Source organism: Taudactylus pleione, unplaced genomic scaffold (genome assembly GCF_031769625.1).
Source record: "Taudactylus pleione unplaced genomic scaffold, aTauple2 ptg000405l, whole genome shotgun sequence".
Taxonomy (NCBI): domain Eukaryota; kingdom Metazoa; phylum Chordata; class Amphibia; order Anura; family Myobatrachidae; genus Taudactylus; species Taudactylus pleione.
Genome location: NW_028284807.1, coordinates 50,897 through 73,598, shown reverse-complemented (window position 1 = coordinate 73,598; position 22,702 = coordinate 50,897). Strand labels below are relative to the sequence as shown.

The 22,702-nt window shown below is 46.4% G+C and overlaps 1 protein-coding gene across 2 annotated transcripts; it reads left to right on the top strand.

Moving 5' to 3' along the window:
• Window positions 1-321: 321 nt before the first annotated feature.
• LOC148506414 (CD276 antigen homolog) lies at window positions 322-19,646 on the top strand. 2 transcript variants are annotated; one of them, XM_088446787.1, is made up of 5 exons: window positions 322-352; window positions 2,166-2,241; window positions 12,901-13,317; window positions 16,348-16,626; window positions 18,872-19,646. In XM_088446787.1, the coding sequence occupies exons 2-5, from the start codon at window positions 2,190-2,192 to the stop codon at window positions 18,904-18,906; spliced, it is 783 nt and encodes a 260-aa protein (XP_088302913.1). In that variant the 5' UTR covers window positions 322-352; window positions 2,166-2,189; the 3' UTR covers window positions 18,907-19,646. The 2 variants fall into 2 exon arrangements, with proteins under 2 accessions (XP_088302913.1, XP_088302912.1); XM_088446786.1 differs by having other exon boundaries at window positions 16,348-16,631.
• The last annotated feature ends 3,056 nt before the right edge of the window (window positions 19,647-22,702 follow it).

The following is a 22,702-nucleotide window of genomic DNA, read 5'->3' as shown; positions in this document are numbered from 1 at the left end:
GTTCCTAGAGTACTGTATTGTACATGTGATGATATTATATACAGTGACAGATACATGTGTACATACTCCGTGTATAACTGCTTGTTCCTAGAGTACTGTATTGTACATGTGAGTCCCATTGTAGCCCTGGTCTGTCCCCCACAGATATTATATACAGTGACAGATACATACAGTACAGTACAGTACAGTGTCGTCATTGCTCTGGGGATGGGGGCCCAGCGTGGCTGCATCTTACTGGCTGCCTCCAGGCCCCTGAGCTCCCCTGAGTCCTCTCTGTACCCAGAGCCAGAGGTGTAATTATCAGCATATGGTCCCCAGCATGCTCAGGTACCAGACACGTCTCTGTGCTCAGGTAAGGAATCCTCTGCTTCCATCCCTCAGTCTGTCCTGTTAGTGGTGACTCTTCGCTGCCCCTCACAGATGATGTGTCTGGGTCTCATAGACGGGACAGGTGTAGTGTTATGTAGTGTGAGGACATTTCAATCTCTGGCTGAGGTACAACTGACATTACCTGAGGGCAGCACGGAGGTCAGTAAGTCCTTCCAGGACACAGAGATATGTGCTGCCCACTGCCCAGTACAGAACGCAGATGTAAGACCCCAAATCCCATCATCCGACACAAGTTTCATTACTGAATATTCCTTCTATTCTGGCTACTAAATGATTTGTACATTAATATTAAACTTCAGTAATTTAATACTTTTATTAATTTAAATTAAATAAAAAAGAAAAACGTATCTGACCCCCGTGTTTTGGTTTTGGATCTGGTTTAAAAAAAAAAAAAAAAGAGAAAAGGTTTTTTAAAAATAGCTAAAATTATGTCAATTTGGCAATCCAAAACCCAAAATTCTGATTTTAAATCCGAATTCCGAAATACTGCAAGATCAGAACCGCGACTTGGATTTATCCGGATCTCCTCAGAAGATGAGAACCGGGACTCGGATCTGTCCGGAGTCACGAAATTCGGGCGGTTTCGGATTTTTCGGAGAACCGAATTGCACATCTCTAGTTGTGGATCTGGTTTTTTTTTTTTTTTTTTTAAGAAAAATGTATAAAAGTTTAAAAAAAAAGCAAAAATCACTTAATTTTTGCAATCCAAACCTGAATCCAAATGTAAAGTCTGAACCATGAACCTCGGGAAGATCGGACCAGCCACTTGGATCTGTCTGTATCTCCTCAGGATAACAGAACCACAACTCGGATCGGTCCAGATTCACGAAATTTGGTGGATTCAGATTTCTGGAGAACTGAACATCTCTAATTATAACGTGTGTGTGTGTGTGTGTTAGTTTATCATTGCTGCTCTGTGTAGCAGGTGAATAGATCTAAATTAGTGCAGGGGGGAGCCTATGGGCAGCCCACCAACTCGGGAAGCCCCCTTCAACAATACCGTGCCCCTATGCCAGACTTACAGTAATGTCAGTCTTCACTCACCTGCATCAACTTTCTGTCTGTGGAAAATTACTGACCCTCGCCAAGTAGGCAAAGTCACCTGTGCATGATTAAACAAATCCTGAAAACATGAACTGTTGGGGGTGCATGAGGATTGGAATTAAAAAACACTAGAGCGGGGTTTCTCAACAACTACCATCAAGTGCCCCCAACAAGCCATCAGATCCCTGGACAGGCCCTCGCCACCCCCCTAGACACACATGACATCAGCCAGACGTACACAGAAACATGACGCTGTGCAAATTGGGAGCCCACTGGGGAGTAGTCATGTATGATTACAAAGCCCCCCACAAATACTCAGCCTCTGGGTCCGGCCCTGCACCCCGATATCAGCTCTCAGAGATGTAAGATGTTTACAATATTGGATATCAGTCACATCATTAGTTCTGTTATTTGCTATGTGATTTTCTGGAACGTGTAATCAGGGATGATATGAGGGAGGGATGAGTTAGGGTAACGCACACGTTGATGGCCACATGTATGTGTATATTTTATACCTTTGGAAAAAAAGCTTAACTTTGCTTTAAATGAAGTATTTAGAATGAATATATATTTGTGCGGCTGGGCACCTAGTTGTGCTTACATGTTTATATTTATGTATTTTCCAGGGATACATGTATCATTTATGCAACTACCTATTTATATATGTACTGTATGCAGCATCTACACATGTAATAGCCGTGATATATTACAGCATGTATATATGATTACAGGGTAATTCCAGCTCTGTGCTGAAGATGGCGCTGTGGTACACTGCTGTCACACTGACATTCCTCTTCTACCTGACAGGTGAGTCTCACTCTCTAACCTGTCACTGGTACAATGACACCGGGCCAGATGATTATGGGGAGAAATGTCATTCTCACGTTATACAGAATCCACACGTTACTGTATACTCACAGCACATCTCCACACAGGCACAAACACACATCACAGTATATATTACAGTCACCATACACAGTCCTGATGTATAAGAGAAAATGTATATGTTACAGGTTATTCTGTGTTTCTGTCTCTTCACAAAGAAAACAATGTGACAACCAACAGCCACAGAACTAATGGTGCTGACATCTGTAGTCATCCCAAGCTCTGATTATCTGCATAATTCTCACTGCCAAGCCATGATGTGCAATCCTTACTACCTGCCACTGCCCCTCCATGTGCAATCCTTACTACCTGATACTGCCCCTCCATCAGCCATCCTTACTAGCTGACACTGCCCCTCCATCTGCCATCTTTACTACCTGGCACTGCCCCTCCATCTGCCATCTTTACTACCTGACACTGCCCCTCCATCTGCCATCCTTACTATCTGACAATGCCCCTCCATGTGCCATCCTTACTACCTGACACTGCACCTCCATGTGCAATCCTTACTATCTGACACTGCCCCTCCATGTGCCATCCTTACTACCTGACACTGCCCCTCCATGTGCCATCCTTACTAGTTGACACTGCCGCTCCATGTGCCAACCTTACTACCTGACACTGCCCCTCCATGTGCAATCCTTACTATCTGACACTGCCCCTCCATGTGCCATCCTTACTAGCTGACACTGCCCCTCCATGTGCCATCCTTACTAGCTGACACTGCCCCTCCATCTGCCATCCTTACTAGCTGACACTGCCCCTCCATGTGCAATCCTTACTAGCTGACACTGCCCCTCCATGTGCCATCCTTACTAGATGACACTGCACCTCCATCTGCCATCCTTACTACCTGACACTGCCCCTCCATGTGCCATCCTTACTAGCTGACACTGCCCCTCCATCTGCCATCCTTACTACCTGACACTGCCCCTCCATGTGCCATCCTTACTATCTGACACTGCTCCTCCATGTGCCATCCTTACTACCTGACACTGCCCCTCCATGTGCCATCCTGACTAGCTGACACTGCCCCTCCATGTGCCATCCTTACTAGCTGACACTGCCCCTCCATGTGCCATCCTTACTAGCTGCCACTGCCCCTCCATCTGCCATCCTTACTACCTGATACTGCCCCTCCATCTGCCATCCTTACTATCTGACACTGCCCCTCCATGTGCCATCCTTACTATCTAACACTGCTCCTCCATGTCATATCCTTACTACCTGACACTGCCCCTCCATGTGCCATCCTTACTATCTAACACAGCTCCTCCATGTCATATCCTTACTATCTGACACTGCCCCTCCATGTCCTATCCTTACTATCTGACACTGCCCCTCCATGTGCTATACATACTATCTGACACTGCCTCTCCATGTGCCATCCTTACTAGCTGACACTGCCCCTCCATGTGCTATACTTACTATCTAACACTGCTCCTCCATGTGCCATCCTTACTATCTGACACTGCCCCTCCATGTGCCATCCTTACTACCTGACACTGCCCCTCCATGTGCCATCCTTACTACCTGACACTGCCCCTCCATGTGCCATCCTTACTATCTAACACTGCTCCTCCATGTCATATCCTTACTACCTGACACTGCCCCTCCATGTGCCACCTTTACTATCTAACACTGCTCCTCCATGTCATATCCTTACTATCTGACACTGCCCCTCCATGTCCTATCCTTACTATCTGACACTGCCCCTCCATGTGCTATACATACTATCTGACACTGCCTCTCCATGTGCCATCCTTACTAGCTGACACTGCCCCTCCATGTGCTATACTTACTATCTAACACTGCTCCTCCATGTGCCATCCTTACTACCTGACACTGCCCCTCCATGTGCCATCCTTACTACCTGACACTGCCCCTCCATGTGCCATCCTTACTACCTGACACTGCCCCTCCATGTGCCATCCTTACTAGCTGACACTGCCCCTCCATGTGCTATACTTACTATCTAACACTGCTCCTCCATGTCATATCCTTACTATCTGACACTGCCCCTCCATGTGCAATCCATACTACCTGACACTGCCCCTCCATATTCTATACTTACTACCTGACACTGCCCCTCCATGTGCCATCCTTACTACCTGACACTGCCCCTCCATGTGCAATCCTTACTACCTGAAACTGCCCCTCCATGTGCCATCCTTACTAGCTGACACTGCCCCACCATGTGCCATCCTTACTAGCTGACACTGCCCCTCCATGTGCCATCCTTACTAGCTGACACTGCCCCTCCATGTGCAATCCTTACTAGCTGACACTGCCCCTCCATGTGCTATCCTTAACAGCTAATATTGTCTGCGATTCAATTCAGTGCAATGCTTTATAGCCCGGGGAGGAAGCTCCTGGAGTTATTCAATTCCGGTCGCTGTTTAATTCGGAGAATACTGGTTCTTTAGACTTATCCTGGGTGATTAGTCACGAGATCCAGCATTCTCCAGCTAAAGTGCTGGCACAACACCACAATCCTTTAGTTGGACCAAACATTGAGCTGAATTGAATAGTCGGGAGCTCCCTCCAGCCACTGTGACACTATGTATAGACAATGAGTCTTATTCACATGTGCACGTAAATCCCATCTCGACAGCGATTCCATAGGTAGCGGAAAATAAGCGAATGCCTTAGCACAGAGTCTCCCATCTCCGGCATCTCATATAACATGCTGGGTCCTCTGCAGCTGTGAGCGAATTTGCAGAGGCTCACTAGGAGAAGCCCAGAAAACGGTGGAGACATGCCTGCGTGTTTCTAACCAGCCCTGTTACATCCCCCATGTACATTGTCACTCACTTTGCAAATTAATCTTGTCTGCAACCACCGTCGCTAGCCAATCACTGAGCATGCGCAGTGCGGTTTTGGCGCAGCAGCAAACAATTGCTATTTCCCAGTCTCTTATCCCAAGTGTTTATAGTTACTACCTCTGAGCCATGCTGATCACAAGCCCAGCTCTGACCCAAGCCTACGTACCTAAAGCCCAGCTCTGACCCAAGCCTACCTATATAAAACCCAGCTCTGACCCAAGCCTACCTACCTAAAGCCCAGCTCTGACCCAAGCCTACGTACCTAAAGCCCAGCTCTGACCCAAGCCTACCTACCTAAAGCCCAGCACTGACCCAAGCCTACGTACCTAAAGCCCAGCTCTGACCCAAGCCTACGTACCTAAAGCCCAGCTCTGACCCAAGCCTACCTACCTAAAGCCCAGCTCTGACCCAAGCCTATCTACCTAAACCCCAGCTCTGACCCAAGCCTACCTACCTAAAGCCCAGCTCTGACCCAAGCCTACCTACCTAAAGCCCAGCTCTGACCCAAGCCTACGTACCTAAAGCCCAGCTCTGACCCAAGCCTACCTACCTAAAGCCCAGCTCTGACCCAAGCCTACCTACCTAAACCCCAGCTCTGACCCAAGCCTACCTACCTAAAGCCCAGCTCTGACCCAAGCCTACCTACCTAAAGCCCAGCTCTGACCCATGCCTACCTACCTAAAGTAAATCAAAAGGAAAAAAGAGTGAGTCCGCACTAGTAGTGTATAGAGTAAGAAAGCTTATAATAGTGAGATTAATACCAAAAATAGTAGTTTATCACTTGGATAATCCTGAATTACTATTGGTTGGTGGTGCACCCGTAAGATTTGTGCTGTACCCATGAAAAGGTATTTTTGCTCTGGGCAAAAAAGAGGAAAGACAAATTGTGTCTATTCTGGGGCAGCCTTTAATAGAATATAATGTAGATATGATGTATAAGGATATAAAACTTAACTTTTAATAATGAACCTTTAAAAAAGGGGGAGGGGGTTTGAATCCACTTTGAATACTAATAATCGATCAGCTAATCACAAATAAAGTACAAGTCAATCATAGAGATGTATAACATGGAATAAATGACATACGTATAAAAATCAATCCACTCAGGATAGTAGTAATCAATAAGGTGATCACTAGCACAAACAGAGTTAATCATGAATGTGAAATTCAATAAGGGTTATGAGAAATTAGTTTAGAAAATTCTAATCCGATAAAAAAATCAATTATTGTACATATAATAACTCTGTTGCAAAATAATTTTCTAAATAAATCATATGGCGAAAATAAATATATTCTGATGCGTCACCTTACTACCTAAAAATCGTGTCCAATGACAACAAATGTTTAGAGGAATGCAACACAAGATACCGTACAATGGCCCTCATTCAGAGCCGCTGGCAAAAAGCCGGCCTCCTGGCCTCTCGCTAAGCTGTGGGTGATCCCCCACAGCTTTTGCGAGCGGCCTGGTGATGATCGTGACCATCGGGCTTGAGACGAGAACCTTGTAGTAGGGTCTCGTCTGCCACAAGCCCCAGTGAGCTTCCGTCTCTAATAGAGCCAGAAGGTCACTACTGACATCACTGGTGATGTCAGTAGGGCCGCCCACAAACGGCAGGCGTTCCTTCAGGAACGCCTCCGTTTGTCCAGCCACCCCCCCCACCACGCCTACAAAACGCGACAAGCTGTCGATCAACATTGACAGCCACCCCGTTTGTAGCGACCCCCAGAGCGAGTGCTTTTCTCACGCTTGCGAGCGGGTCTGAATGAGGCTCAATGAGTGCAGGAATCATCCACAATCTTGTCAGTGAGGAAAAAATCAGGGTTAATGAAAATTAACCAACATATCATTAAGTAGGTATGATGTTGTATCACTGACAAAGGGCCTGATTCAGAGCCGCTCGTAAGCGGCCGCTCGTTCGCTCCGAGCGATGTTTGCCCAACTGCGCATGCGTACGGATCGTTATACGCATGCGCGAACCAGTCAGTGCGGTCGAAATTCATGTGCTCGCAAAATAGTGAATGCCTGATAATCTGAGTGACAGAAAGAGGCGTATGTGAGTGGTAAAAGGGGAAGGTGCTTGAAAACGGGGAGTGGAGATCAGAACGCAGGCGTGCTTAAAGGTCAAAACGGGTGTTTTATGGGTGTGCACAATTAATACAGCAGCGTCATTGACGACGTCACTGGGTTATTTTATAGCCAGAACTGCTCACAAAATTGTGGTAGCAAAAACCAGCCACAAGAATAGTGAGCAGTTCATACGCTGGTCGATGTACTCGATTAATCTAATAAATAGCGGACATGACGTAGGATGCGAGCGGCCAGGGGGCGTAGTTTTCCAAAAAACGACCGCAAGTTTTGTTCGCAGACCTAGAGGCGTGAACAGACAGCAAAGAGCGAACGGTTCATTTGAATAGCCACCCCTATTTTCTGGACGAGCGAGCGCTAATTGCGTCCGGCTCTGAATCAGGCCCTATGTCCATAAATCACAGGCTACTAATCAATGATGTAATACATATATCAGAAAAAAGCACGCATAGATGGAAGGTGCATGGAGAAAAATAACATCTAAAGGCGAGTGTAAGAGGTAGGAAGTAAGACCTGTGATCCAGGATCACGGAGCCCCCTCTATCCTCCTCCATCTGGATCAAACAGGGGATGAAGGGAGGGAAGGCCACGTGGGTCACAGGGGAAGAGAAAGCTGCGCTGATGAGGTCTGAAATGCCAGCTGTAGCTCACCCCTGTTAACGGCTGGTATTGCAGGGGGAGTCACACGCTGGTGAACTCAGATACAGGAGTGTGGTGGAGGGAATAGTAAAGTACCTGTGGTCCGTGGCATACAGGCTACAATGTAGCGGAGGAGGACGCGCATTTCGCCGGAGGGCTTGGTCACCTGATCGATGGGATTCTCTGGTGTCTCCTATCTTAAACTACGTTCTGCCCAATCAGAGTGCAGTTAAATTGAATGACTGTGCATACAGCCAATGGTGTGAGCTAATCCTGTGGAGATGCTGGGAGGGGGGAGTGTAACAACGTAAGAACATTACCATAAGTGACCAAACGAGGACATTTCCTATGTTCAACTGATGTTAGGACAAATAGAGGAAGATTGTGGATAAAGCACAGTTAGATCACAGGAGCATAAATATTGATAGACGCTCTCAGTGACATGTATTAGCGAAGGGGATAACGAGAGATACACCGGGGATGAAGATTAAACATGTGAAATTGGGTGGGAGCGGGGGCGATGAGGAGAGAGGGTATAGGAACCATATTGATAGAGGGAGTAATATGAAAACAAAGAGAAAGAGCAGAGCTACAGTAGTAACATGAGTAAGGGTCTCAGAAAAATATATATAAGGAGACAAATACTAATAATTAGAATGAATATAATCCTAGTTAAACTAGAAATATGATGAAATAGGTGGGGGCACTATAGCCCTCCCAGACGCTGAATCTGGGCAGGTGATTGTAGTGACAAGGTGCCGTAGGTCATTTCTATCTACATTGTATGTGACTTATGCTAGCGCTGACTGTCTGTGTCCTTTTTCCGATTCTGTCAGTCTATATCTATCCCTTTCCTTTTCCTACAGCCCTGACAGGTGTGTGTAGGGAAATTGTTGTGTCGGCTTTTCAGTCACCTGACCTTTCTGCTGGTGAGGCCTCCTTGGATGTGGTCCGGGCTCTATAGGTTTATGTGGACCGGACTAGTTCCATTCAGAAGTTGGATTCGTTGTTCGTCCTCTTTGGAGGGGTTGGCTTGCCAACAAACAAACATTGGCCAAATGGCTTAGTTTGGCTATTTCTGAGGCTTATACAGGGGAGGGCTTGCCTGTTCCAGCATCTGTTAAGGCTCATTCTACTCAGTCTGTGGGCCCCTCATGGGCAGCTCGCCATGGCGCCTCGGCTGTTCAGCTGTGTAAGGCGGCCACCTGGTCTTCCATCCAGACCTTTCTGAGGATCTATGCTTTTGACACCTTTGCCTCTCAGGATGCTTCCTTTGGGCGCCGGATTCTTCTCTCAGCACAGGAGCATCCCCACCCTTTAATTGGACTGCTTTGGGACGTCCGGCCGGGCACCAACTTAAACTGAGGTGCCTGTGGCTCGGGGGCAGGGTATAGAGGAGGTGTCACGCTTGGCGCTGGGGAAGTGGAAACTCCGGGTCCGGGTTGCGGGAGGAAATGAAGGCGAGGGGCCTGGATATATGTTCTCCTCATCCACAGCTCTCGAGTGTTGACGAGACCTGGGCAATGGTGCGGAGTCTAACCCACAGGATGGTGTTCGCCAGTGACCCCTCCAATCGGGATTTGGGCTTAGCTGCACCCTGTGAGCAGGTAGCGGTCCTTTGACCAAGTACCCGAGCTCAGTGGGAATTGGAGACACAAATAACCGTGGCCCTAATAAGAGATGCCTAAGATTTAAGGCACTGTGGAGTGATCCACAAACAACGTAAAGAAGTCTGGCAATACTGTAGCACAAAGTTCACTAGTGACACGTTTAGCACACAGGCAGCTGGTAATTCACTGTTGTATGAAGTTCACTAGTGACACGTTTAGCACACAGGCAGATGGTAACTCACTGTTGTATGAAGTTCACTAGAGACACGTTTAGCACACAGGCAGATGGTAACTCACTGTTGCAAGAAGTTCACTAGAGACACGTTTAGCACACAGGCAGATGGTAACTCACTGTTGCACAGGGATCACAGTAACATCTTGGCACACAGGCAGAGATGGAACACACTGTAGAGGAAATAGAACGCCAGGAACCTGGACCGGAACTCAACTAGGGACTAGGAGACAACCGTTGTTCAGGCAGTTTGCAGAAAGGTGGAAGCAGGCTATATACCCCACAGAACCCTTTGATAGGTGCACAGCGATCAGCTGACGCTCACCTATCCCAGGCTGGAAGTACAGTCACATGGGCCGACTGACATGGTGGCGCCCATGCCGGGAACCCCGATTCCAGACACCGGACCGCCCGCAATCCCCTACGCATGGGGAGAATGCTCAGCGTCCTCCCAGCCGCCGTGCCAGCTGCCCGACCGCACGGGAGATCAAAGGAAGCCGGCGAGGAGGTAAGGCCGCGCTGATCCACGGCAGAGCCCTGACAGGAGGATGGACCCAGTGCATTCTGGGAACTAAAGCTTTTAACTGCGTGGTGCATGTAGATCCAGATCCAGCTATACCCCAATGTCAACCCTGTGGACCCTATGGACTTCAAAGAAAGAGAGATAACAAGGGTAAGTTCTTACCATATCTCGCATTATTCATTTAAACACTACAAAGACAGAACGATGGACGGTCTGTCTGTCAGCGCTCGTTCATCGTTAAGAAACTTAAACTCAACAAACCTAGGCCCTCATTCAGAGCCGTACGCTCTGAGCAGAGCGCACGCTCTGAATGAGGGCCGGGCTCCATTTTCATGGAGCGTCCTCCTGGACGCTCGTATAGCTGTGGGTCACCACCCACAGGCTATACGAGCGTGCTTTGTGATGGCCGCGATGGTCGAGACCATCGCAACCATCGAAATTGCGAGCCGGAGCCTGCGGTTGAGGTTTTCAACCGCAAGCTCCGGAGTGATTTTGGCTCTATCAGAGCCAAAATCACTCCCACTGACATCACTAGTGATGTCAGTGGGCCGGCTTCTGACGGGAGGCGTTCCCGTGGGAACGCCCCCGTCAGGGAGGCACGCCCCCAGCACGCCCACCAAAGGGTGCGTGCTGTCAATCAACATTGACAGCACGCCCCCTTTGATCGGACACAACGAGCGAAGGACTTTCCTTCGCTCATCGCGTCTGGCGCATGCGCACGACGGAGCTCCCTCCGTCGTGCACATGCTCAGTGCATAACATCGACCCACTTGCGAGCGGACAGCCGCTCGCGAGTGGGTCTGAATCAGGCCCCTAGAGCGGAAAGAGGAAATATGTCCAGAAATGTGTCGGCGTGTACACAGCACTCTCATGCCGAGGAAATTCATCAAACTGTTACTGATATGTTATCCTGGGGAAAGAGGAAATATATTAGTAAATCGCACATAAAATATATATATAAATATATATATATTTATTTTCAGTTGAGACTGATACTAGAGATGAGCGGTTCGGAATCTTGGAATCGGAACAAACCTGAACTTCCGGGATCCGAGGCGATCAGCGTCGCAGCTTGGATCTCCCTGTCTGCCTTGGATCCCTAGCCGGGCCAAAACCTCAAGATCCCACTGTCAGATCTTGGGGGTTTTGGCTTGGGTGACATCCCATTGAAATCAGTGGGCTGACCCCTGATTGGCTGAGAGAGCCATCTGTCACATCTCTCAGCCAATAAGTGCTCACCTATAAACTTTAATGAGACAGATGGACGCAAGATAACAGCCTCACCACATCGAGGACACCGCCACCCACAGTGACGACACTGCTGGCATCCTTGCGCTGAGAACACTACCGGCACTCCTGCACTGCTGACACCACAGGCTCCACCGCATTGCCAACACCGCCAGCACTCCTGCACTGAGGACACCGCCACCACCCTCGCACGGCCGACACCACCGGCACACTCACACTGAGGACAATGCCGGCAGCCCTGCACTGAGGTCAATGCCAGCACCCTCTCTCACAGTAGGTGCACCATTGGTGTATCCGACCTGCTCTGTATCTGACCTGTAGGTACGGAACGCTGTTTTTATGGTTGGGGAGATTTTGGGGAACTGCTCATCAAAAAGGCTGATTGATCAGGGTTTTCCATGAGCACAGAATGGCAGTCATCAGTGGCCCAGCGCCCCAAGGAGGGAGGTTTTTTTTCTGTGCTTTTTAACTCTTACTTTAGAGCAAGGATATTCCACACATGATTCTTAGTAAATGTCTGTGTTGTATTGTCTTCTATTGATCGTACCTGTGAGTTAGTGTGATTGGTTATAGCGAATACATTACTAATGTGCAAAACATCTGTACACAGAAATCACTGCCGTGTGTTAGTGCCGCTGCTCTGATGGTTGGTTAGTTTAGCCGGTCAGCCTTTGGCCTATGTTGGTGAACAATATTGTGAGCTGTGAGGTGGTAAAAATTGAGTGGAAATGACTGGAAATTGATGTTATTGAGGTTAGTAATACTGTAGGAACAAAAAAGCCCACATTATGTGATTTTAATTTTTTTCCCATTTTTTTTTTTTTTTTTTAAATCCAACACCAAAGCGGACGACAAATTAGAACCAAAACTAGCAAAAATGGTCCGGCGCACATCTCTAACTGATACAGATAACATGACCCCAATAATCTCTATACTAGTCAATACAACCATAAACTCTACTGTATACTTACCCACACCAACCATATCAGTGACGTCACAAGAGGGGTGCGGTCCGCACCCAGGTGTCACCCGCCGAGGGGTGAAACCAAGGTGCAGACTCCCCCTCACTGACAGGAGCCGGGTGCTGCACTGTAGCATTAAGTGGAGATGTTGCCTATAGCAACCAGTCAGATTCTAGCTATTATCTTCTAGAAGGTGCTAGTTACATGTTGAGTAGAATCTGATTGGTTGCTATGGGAAACATCTCTTTTTCTAAAAACTCTCACTTTAGTATATATACCCTTAAATGTCATCATGTAATAAGTTATTATACATTGGTTAGAGTATATATTTCTAAGTGTCTTTTTTACAAGACGGTGACCTTATAAAAACAAATCACAAAATTGTATTTGCCTGAAAGTCACTGCTGAGATTTTCCATCATGTTATTTAGGACACCTACATGTCTTGTCTTTCTAGGGTGTGACTATGTAATCCCCAAGCCACAATATGAAGAGGTGCTTGTGCCCCGATTCGCTAATGCCACCTTAGCATGCCAGTTCTCCTTCATCCAGGGCACGTATGACCTGGGCGCCAGCTGGCACCGGGAGGACCTGATTGAGGAGATTGAGGTGGACGATATCGCTGCTTACATCCAGCAGACGTATGAGTACAAGGAGCCTCAGCTAGTCTACAGCTTCCATAAAGACAAAGAGGATCTTCAAGAGCAGAGCCACAGCTACCAGGATCGAGTCAAGGTGGACACCTCAGAGATCGGAGATGGCGACCTCACCCTGTTGATGACTAATGTAAATTATCAGGATGAAGCTTTGTACACATGTAAAGCTATCAGCCCACACGGCAAAGGAGAGGTCAAAATTAAACTCATGATACAAGGTAAGTGTCAGTAAGACCTATTCCTGGAGCCAAGTACAGTATATACAGCAAATATGCGAGTTTCATTTACTTATATATACACTTTAGGTATAAAGATTCTCAATGACAATGGTATATTATACTGGGATCACTGGTGAATATTTACTATTTTTCTCAGATATCATTGAAGCAGGTCAGGAGTTTGGCTGAGGAGTAAAGTGCTGTCGGTACAGTCTTTCTCCTAGCTATGAAGCAGGTCAGGTGTTTGGCTGAGGAGTAAAGTGCTGTCAGTACAGTCTTTCTCCTAGCTATGAAGCAGGGCAGGTGTTTGGATGAGGAGTAAAGTGCTGTCAGTACAGTCTTTCTCCTAGCTATGAAGCAGGTCAGGTGTTTGGCTGAGGAGTAAAGTGCTGTCGGTACAATCTTTCTCCTAGCTATGAAGCAGGTCAGGTGTTTGGCTGAGGAGTAAAGTGCTGTCGGTACAATCTTTCTCCTAGCTATGAAGCAGAGCAGGTGTTTGGCTGAGGAGTAAAGTGCTGTCGGTACAATCTTTCTCCTAGCTATGAAGCAGGTCAGGTGTTTGGCTGAGGAGTAAAGTGCTGTCAGTACAATCTTTCTCCTAGCTATGAAGCAGGTCAGGTGTTTGGCTGAGGAGTAAAGTGCTGTCGGTACAGTCTTTCTCCTAGCTATGAAGCAGGTCAGGTGTTTGGATGAGGAGTAAAGTGCTGTCGGTACAATCTTTCTCCTAGCTATGAAGCAGGGCAGGTGTTTGGATGAGGAGTAAAGTGCTGTCGGTACAATCTTTCTCCTAGCTATGAAGCAGGTCAGGTGTTTGGCTGAGGCGTAAAGTGCTGTCGGTACAATCTTTCTCCTAGCTATGAAGCAGGTCAGGTGTTTGGCTGAGGCGTAAAGTGCTGTCAGTACAGTCTTTCTCCTAGCTATGAAGCAGGGCAGGTGTTTGGATGAGGAGTAAAGTGCTGTCGGTACAATCTTTCTCCTAGCTATGAAGCAGGGCAGGTGTTTGGATGAGGAGTAAAGTGCTGTCGGTACAATCTTTCTCCTAGCTATGAAGCAGGGCAGGTGTTTGGATGAGGAGTAAAGTGCTGTCGGTACAATCTTTCTCCTAGCTATGAAGCAGGTCAGGTGTTTGGCTGAGGCGTAAAGTGCTGTCGGTACAATCTTTCTCCTAGCTATGAAGCAGGTCAGGTGTTTGGCTGAGGCGTAAAGTGCTGTCAGTACAGTCTTTCTCCTAGCTATGAAGCAGGGCAGGTGTTTGGATGAGGAGTAAAGTGCTGTCGGTACAATCTTTCTCCTAGCTATGAAGCAGGGCAGGTGTTTGGCTGAGGTGTAAAGTGCTGTCAGTACAGTCTTTCTCCTATTTATGAAGCAGGGCAGGTGTTTGGCTGAGGTGTAAAGTGCTTTGACATCTTGCTTTGTTTCAACATTCTGTGGAATACATTTTGAACAGTATTTGCTCATTTTAATTTGGGATATTTATTAGTACTGGGACAATGATTGATTCATTCTGCTTGTTGAAGGGATGAGTCAGGACAGGAAACTGAAGGTCTAATAATCGCAGACAAAACAACAAATGTTATGACCAAATGATGGACAATACAGTATTTCAAGTGACAGATATACAATACAGAGATCATTCTACTGACATATATACTGTACAAAGAGCATTCTAGTGCCAGATATGCAGTATAGAGCCCATTCTAGTAACAGATATACAATACAGAAAACATTCTAGTGACAGTTATACAATATAGGGAGCATTGTAGTAGTAACGTTTATTTATATGGTGCCACAAGGGTTCTGCAGGGCCTCAGAAACTACATAAATAGTAGCAACAGATAAACAATACGGAAAACATTCTAGTGACACCTATACAATATAGGAAGCATTGTAGTAGTAACGTTTATTTATATGGTGCCACAAGGGTTCTGCAGGGCCTCTCAATCTACATAAATAGTATAACATATATACAATACAGAAAACATTCTAGTGAGTTATACAAAACAGAGAGCATTCTAGTGACAATATAGGGAGCATTATACAGACTGATATACAATACAGAGAGCATAGTGACATATGTGCTTTCAGTTGGGAACTCAGAATCAGCCTCAGAGCATTTAACATATTTTAGAAATAACATTTTGCTGTTGACCAAACAATGCAGAAATAATTTTGGGGACCATTATACAATATATGTAGCATTCTAGGGACCTTTATACAATACATATAGCATTTTAGGGACCTTTATACTATACATATAGCATTTTAGGGACCTTTATACAATACATATAACATTCTAGGGACCTTTATACAATACATATAGCATTCTAGGGACCTTTATACAATACATATAGCATTCTAGGGACCTTTATACAATATATATATATATATATTAGTATCTTCACATATTTTATAGATACTGTAATGTTGTAGGGACAGATATACAGTACTGAAATCATTCTAGAGATCTCTATACCATACAGTGAACATTCTAGTGATCCCTATAAAATGTACAAGACATTCTAGTAATCGCTATACAATGCAGAGAATATTTTACTGCCCAGTGGCCAAGACTCAATTCAAACAACATTTTAATAAACAGTGTACTAAAGAGAGAATATTTTAATGATCTCTATGACATATGAAGGGCAAAGGAGTATTCTATATGCAGTACAGAGAGCACTTTAGTGACAAATATACAATACAGAGAGTACCACAGTGACCAAGTCACAATACATAGAGCATACAGTATATGTTTAAATAATATACAATAAAGAGAATAAGAGAATAACATCTTTACAAAGAAGAGTCTTCTCCATCCACCAAGAATCCAGCTACTGGGCAGGATGAGAGGATACTGCTAACTTGTTATTCTGCTCCATAAATGCTCCCACTACACAGTATCTCATTTAAGGTTAGTTATATTTTCATTCACTAGAGTTGAGCAATGTCAGATCCTTCTACCATCTCAGCCTCCCACATGGTCATACATGTCCATTCTCAGGTGTGACCCCTCTGTTTTTATCCCTTTAGAAGAGGAGGAGCCCCCTGTGAAGTTCGACACAGTGGACAATGTCACGGTGGTTCGCTGCGTCTCTGCCGGCTGGTACAGGGTTCCTATTGTAAAATGGCTGAACCGCCGTGAGGAAGACATTTCGGAGAACTCCACCCAGCTGGTACTAGAGGCAATGGAGGATGGACGTCACAGGGTCTCCTCAACTCTGAGTGGGGTCAAGAGCCATGAGATCTATCGCTGCCTCATCAGGGATGTGAAGAAAGCACGGAGAGCCCGGACTGTGTACAGGAAGCTAAGTATGGTATATAGTGCTATGTGTGCCTGCTGTCTGGGAGGGGGGTCCTGGTCAGACTGAGAGTCATGTTAAATGGTGATAGAGAGGGACATTTGCAAATGTACAAAATCACAGTGATGTCAGCACCTATTCTTGTACATAAAACTTCTATTCTTATGGGTAAGGAGTCTAGGACACAGAGTCCATGAATGACCCTTGGAACCCACCAGTATGGCTGGAGCAAATGTTGATGACATGAGTGCTCAGTATTTATTACAGAAAGGCAGAAACTAATTTATTAAACATATTTCTACATTCATCAAAAAAGTAGGTTAATCTGGATGTTAGGGGTATAGTGGCCAATCCTGGGATCAGGATTGGAGGGATCCCGGGATTTTGTCCCTATATTGGCTGGGATTGAATTGATTTCAGGATTGACCATAAATGTGAGGTAAATCTGATTGTTAGAGGAGGTGAGATGTAGAGAAGGTGTGAGGTAAATCTGGTTGTTAGGGGAGGTGCGAGGTAAATCTGGTCACCATGTTTGACGTGTATGGCGCTTTGCACTGAGAAATTCTCCGTCCGTGCAGATCGGACTCCTGGCAGAACTTGTAGCTTTATCATTTAGATGACAACGGAACAGAGATCCCTCATGAATGATATATCATGTAAAACGGCAGATAAGTCACTTTACCATACATCTCCCAAATACTGTAGGGGAGTACCCCTGTATTGTGCTGGGAGAAAGATCTATACCATTAAATGTATATTAAGATAAATTATTAGAAATGTTCCCTTCAAGGTAAACTATTATTTTTCCACAGAGACTGATATACTTACCTAAATATATACACCTTTGGGAACAGGAACTATATACACGCATTGTCACCCTCATTAATAATATAGCACTTTATTTTTGACTAGAAGAAAGGCGGTGACATTTATGAAGCGGTAATGGGAAGCGCATTCCTAAATGTGCCGCTACCCCCTATTCTCACACAGAGGTTCCTGCTAAAACTTTTCATCCTGGACACTGTCTGCAAATGTTTTTAATGGAGAAAATAATTGAAGAGTAGAAATCTTGTCGCTGCCTCCTAAAGACAGACGTTATATGTGACAAAAACCCCCTCTCGTAACATTTACTCCAATTACTGTGTCCAGTAATCCTTCTTCTAGGAATAAAGGGCTGATTGTTATACGCCAGGGAGGATATAGTCACTGGCTCGTTGTATGTTGGGAATATCATGAAAGTAAAGAAAAACAAACTTAACATAGTGTAGTAATAACTCAACCCAAATCACCAAACATTGGAATGTACTTAGCACAGAGACCTTCACATGTGATTATTGTACGGGTGACGCCAGGTGATAGCAGTACACCCCATACCTTCACATGTGATTATTGTACGGGTGACGCCAGGTGTGAGCAGTACACCCCATACCTTCACATGTGATTATTGTACGGGTGACGCCAGGTGATAGCAGTACACCCCATACCTTCACATGTGATTATTGTACAGGTGACGCCAGGTGTGAGCAGTACACCCACAGAGACCTTCACATGTGATTATAGTACAGGTGACGCCAGGTGTGAGCAGTACACCCCCATACCTTCACATGTGATTATTGTACAGGTGACGCCAGGTGTGAGCAGTACACCCACAGAGACCTTCACATGTGATTATTGTACAGGTGACGCCAGGTGATAGCAGTACACCCCATACCTTCACATGTGATTATTGTAAAGGTGACGCCAGGTGTGAGCAGTACACCCACAGAGACCTTCACATGTGATTATTGTACAGGTGACGCCAGGTGTGAGCAGTACACCCCATACCTTCACATGTGATTATAGTACAGGTGACGCCAGGTGTGAGCAGTACACCCCCATACCTTCACATGTGATTATTGTACAGGTGACGCCAGGTGTGAGCAGTACACCCCCATACCTTCACATGTGATTATTGTACAGGTGACGCCAGGTGTGAGCAGTACACCCACAGAGACCTTCACATGTGATTATTGTACAGGTGACGCCAGGTGATAGCAGTACACCCCATACCTTCACATGTGATTATTGTACAGGTGACGCCAGGTGTGAGCAGTACACCCACAGAGACCTTCACATGTGATTATTGTACAGGTGACGCCAGGTGTGAGCAGTACACCCCATACCTTCACATGTGATTATAGTACAGGTAACGCCAGGTGTGAGCAGTACACCCCATACCATCCTCATCTCACCCTCGTGTGTTCTGTTTCTTGCAGAAAAGGGAGCTCTCAGAGAATATGGGGAATTTTAAGGTCGTCTATGAAGACGCAGTCACTGAAGGTACAGAAGGTGCAGAGAACTAAGAAGACGTCCTGTGCATCATCCCCTCCAGAGACCACAGGAGATAGGGAACCCTACGTACCAGTGACCGGCCCAGACTGTAGTATATATTTTATGTGCATAGCCTCCTCCTTTCCCTGAGCATCCATGAGACCTCGCAGACTTCCAGGAGACAGCCTGAGGATATGCTGTGATGTCGTCAATTGTGTCATCAAGCCACACCCACCTCAGTGAACACTGATTGGCCACAGGCGCGATGACTCCATTAGTATCACATTTCCCCACCCACTGCCTATGCCCCTCCTCTAATGGCATCATTAAGCCGTGCCCATGCCTTACTATCATACATCACGTGTGTTAGAAGAAGGCACATATGTGTCTATGTAGGGAGACCCTATAGAATTACGTACAGTCAGTCACACACAGAATAAATCACTGGGAATAAACACGTTGTAATGTGTAGGTTTTAGGTACATAAATCTCTTTGTGTTGTAGAAAATCCTCGGTCAGTAAAGTATATCGGTAACATACACTGTTATGTATACTACATAAATATCATGCACGCAGATATCACCTGCTGTATATGTGTATAGCTTACATATAATAAATACACAATCATATAACACCTACTTGTAAAATAAATATATAGACTAGTATAATGCATACTTGCCGACATTTGGGCAGGGGAATCCGGGAGGGGGCTGGCAGGTCCGTCCAGCAGGGAGGATGGGGGCGGGTCAAATAGGCGGAGCGGGGGCGTGCCTATGCAATTGCGTCATCGTGGCCCCGCCCCCCGTTTTATAATGACATTGTTACTGGCATTATAAGGCAGGGGGCGGGGCTACGATGACGCGATTCAGCGCGAATCGCGTCATCACACCCCCGCACCGCCCACTTTTGCAGCTGGCGCAGGGGTTAGGGGGGTGCCGGCGTCCATTCCTGGGGACTTGCCTAGTCTTGCGGGGTGTCGGGAGCGGCACCCGATTTTCGGGAGGCTCCCGACTGTCCCGGGAGAGTAGGCAAGTATAGTATAATACATGAATTTAAAAGCACACACACATATAACGCTTACTTATAATAAATACCTAGATATGTCCTGTATAACGCCTACTTATAATAAATACCTAGATATGTCCTATATAATGCCTACCTATAATAAGTGCTCAGATATGTACAAGGCCCGCATATAGTAAATACTTAGATATGTAGAACGCTTACATATAATGCGTATACAGATAAAATGCTGAATTATAAGCCTACTATGCTTTTATTGCTTGTGATATCTGTGTTTATAAATCCTGGTTTGTCTTTACCCACATACAGTACAATAAAATTGGTGTTTTTGTTTTTAGAATAAATGAATAAATCCATAAAATCTGTGTACGTATTGTGACAGGAACAGGAGCTGCCACCTGGGTATACGGTGACATATAGTAACAGTGCCCCCTGGGTATACGGTGACATATAGTAACAGTGCCCCCTGGGAATACGGTGACATATAGTAACAGTGCCCCCTGGGTATACGGTGACATATAGTAACAGTGCCCCCTGGGTATACCGTGACATATAGTAACAGTGCCCCCTGGGTATACCGTGACATATAATAACAGTGCCCCCTGGGTATACCGTGACATATAAAAACAGTGCCCCCTGGGTATACCGTGACATATAAAAACAGTGCCCCCTGGGTATACGGTGACATATAGTAACAGTGCCCCCTGGGTATACGGTGACATATAGTAACAGTGCCCCCTGGGTATACGGTGACATATAGTAACAGTGCCCCCTGGGTATACGGTGACATATAGTAACAGTGCCCCCTGGGTATACGGTGACATATAGTAACAGTGCCCCCTGGGTATACGGTGACATATAGTAACAGTGCCCCCTGGGAATACGGTGACATATAGTAACAGTGCCCCCTGGTATACGGTGACATATAGTAACAGTGCCCCCTGGGTATACGGTGACATATAGTTACCGTGCCCCCTGGGTATACGGTGACATATAGTAACAGTGCCCCCTGGGAATACGGTGACATATAGTAACAGTGCCCCCTGGGAATACGGTGACATATAGTAACAGTGCCCCCTGGGTATACGGTGACATATAGTAACAGTGCCCCCTGGGTATACGGTGACATAGTAACAGTGCCCCCTGGATAAACGGTGACATATAGTAACAGTGCCCCCTGGGAATACGGTGACATATAGTAACAGTGCCCCCTGGGAATACGGTGATATATAGTAACAGTGCCCCCTGGGAATACGGTGACATATTGTATACAGTGACATATTGTAACAGGGCCCCCTGGGAATATGGTGACATATAGTAACAGTGCCCCCTGGGAATACGGTGACATATAGTAACAGTGCCCCCTGGGAATACGGTGACATATAGTAGTAACAGTGCCCCCTGGGAATACGGTGACATATAGTAACAGTGCCCCCTGAGAATACGGTGACATATAGTAACAGTGCCCCCTGGGAATATGGTGACATATAGTAACAGTGCTCCCTGGGAATACGGTTGTCACGGTCCTGGCTAGTTTTTACCTTTTGTGACTAACCTCTGCCAGCTGCTCCATGGATCTGTGTTTGTAATTCTCCTGGGACATCTGCTATTGCTGAATCATGCTGGCTTTAACATCTCTGTGTGTGCAGACTGCTCTCTCCCCACACTGATTAAACACCTGGACCCTGCTCTGTCTGTGAGCATTGCTAGTCTTAATTGGAATCACAGGTGTGGTCCTGATTCTCAAGGGCTGCAGAAGTGATTACTCCCTCTGCATGTTGTGACTTGCTACACTCAGAGTGCCACTGCCAGACCACCTGTCTGTATCCACCAATCGCTGCCAAACTCTAGATATATAGATCCTCCTCTAATAGCACTCAGTGCTTGAACATCTAGTTACATTCCGTGGTGTACTACTTGTGCTATAGCTGTACCTCTGTGTACCAGTCTGTCCCAGGCTCCTGCTGGTTCCTAGACCAGTGCTATCCGTAAGCCTGCTGCACTCAGCTTTCCAGACTCCTAGGCCGCTCCAAGTAGCTTCCATGCTACCATCTCTCACCTACGGCTCCCAGGCCGCTCCAAGTAGCTTCCACGCTACCACCTCTGACCTACAGCTCCCAGGCCGCACCAAGTAGCTTCCACGCTACCATCTGTCACCAACGGCTCCCAAGCCGCTCCAAGTAGCCACCCAGCTTCCAGCGTCTACCCACGGCTATCCAGCCGCTCCACATAGCCACCCAGCTACCAGCATCTACCCACGGCTTTCCAGCTGCTCCACGTAGCCACCCAGCAACCAACGTTTACCCATGGCCTCCCAAGCCACAACAAGTAGCTTCTACGCTACCATCTGTCTGCAAGCCCATCTACTAGTACCTCGACCAGCTCAGTCTGCCTACCTGCCGGCCCCAGTCCAGTCCCTCCAAGTTCCTTCTGGTCTCATTCCAACGTCTCCAGTTTCCAGTTCCAGTCACTCATCACCAAAGGCAGTTCTCACTGCTACCCACTTCTTTTAATAAAAGAGCTATTCATGTTAACCATGGTTCCATTCCAGCCGGCCTCCAGTGATTCCAGTTCATCGCCTGATACAGGTAACTCGCTAGCACCATCCGTGACAGTATGTTCAAGCCTAACGATGCTGGCGGATCAAACACCTAATCCTGGATCAAGTGCTTTCCATAACCTAATCACTCGTTTGGATTCACAGGAGGTGGTACAGCATCGCTTACTACAGCTTCTGCAAATTCTGACTAACC

What these genes read in the sequence shown, in the direction of transcription:
- LOC148506414 (XM_088446786.1), top strand. Translation starts at nt 2,190, where the DNA reads ATGGCGCTGTGGTACACTGCTGTCACACTGACATTCCTCTTCTACCTG. An exon ending in ATTCCTCTTCTACCTGACAG is followed by an intron (nt 2,242 to 12,900) that starts GTGAGTCTCACT and finishes TTGTCTTTCTAG; the next exon opens with GGTGTGACTATGTAATCCCC. An exon ending in TGTACAGGAAGCTAAGTATG is followed by an intron (nt 16,632 to 18,871) that starts GTATATAGTGCT and finishes TGTTTCTTGCAG; the next exon opens with AAAAGGGAGCTCTCAGAGAA.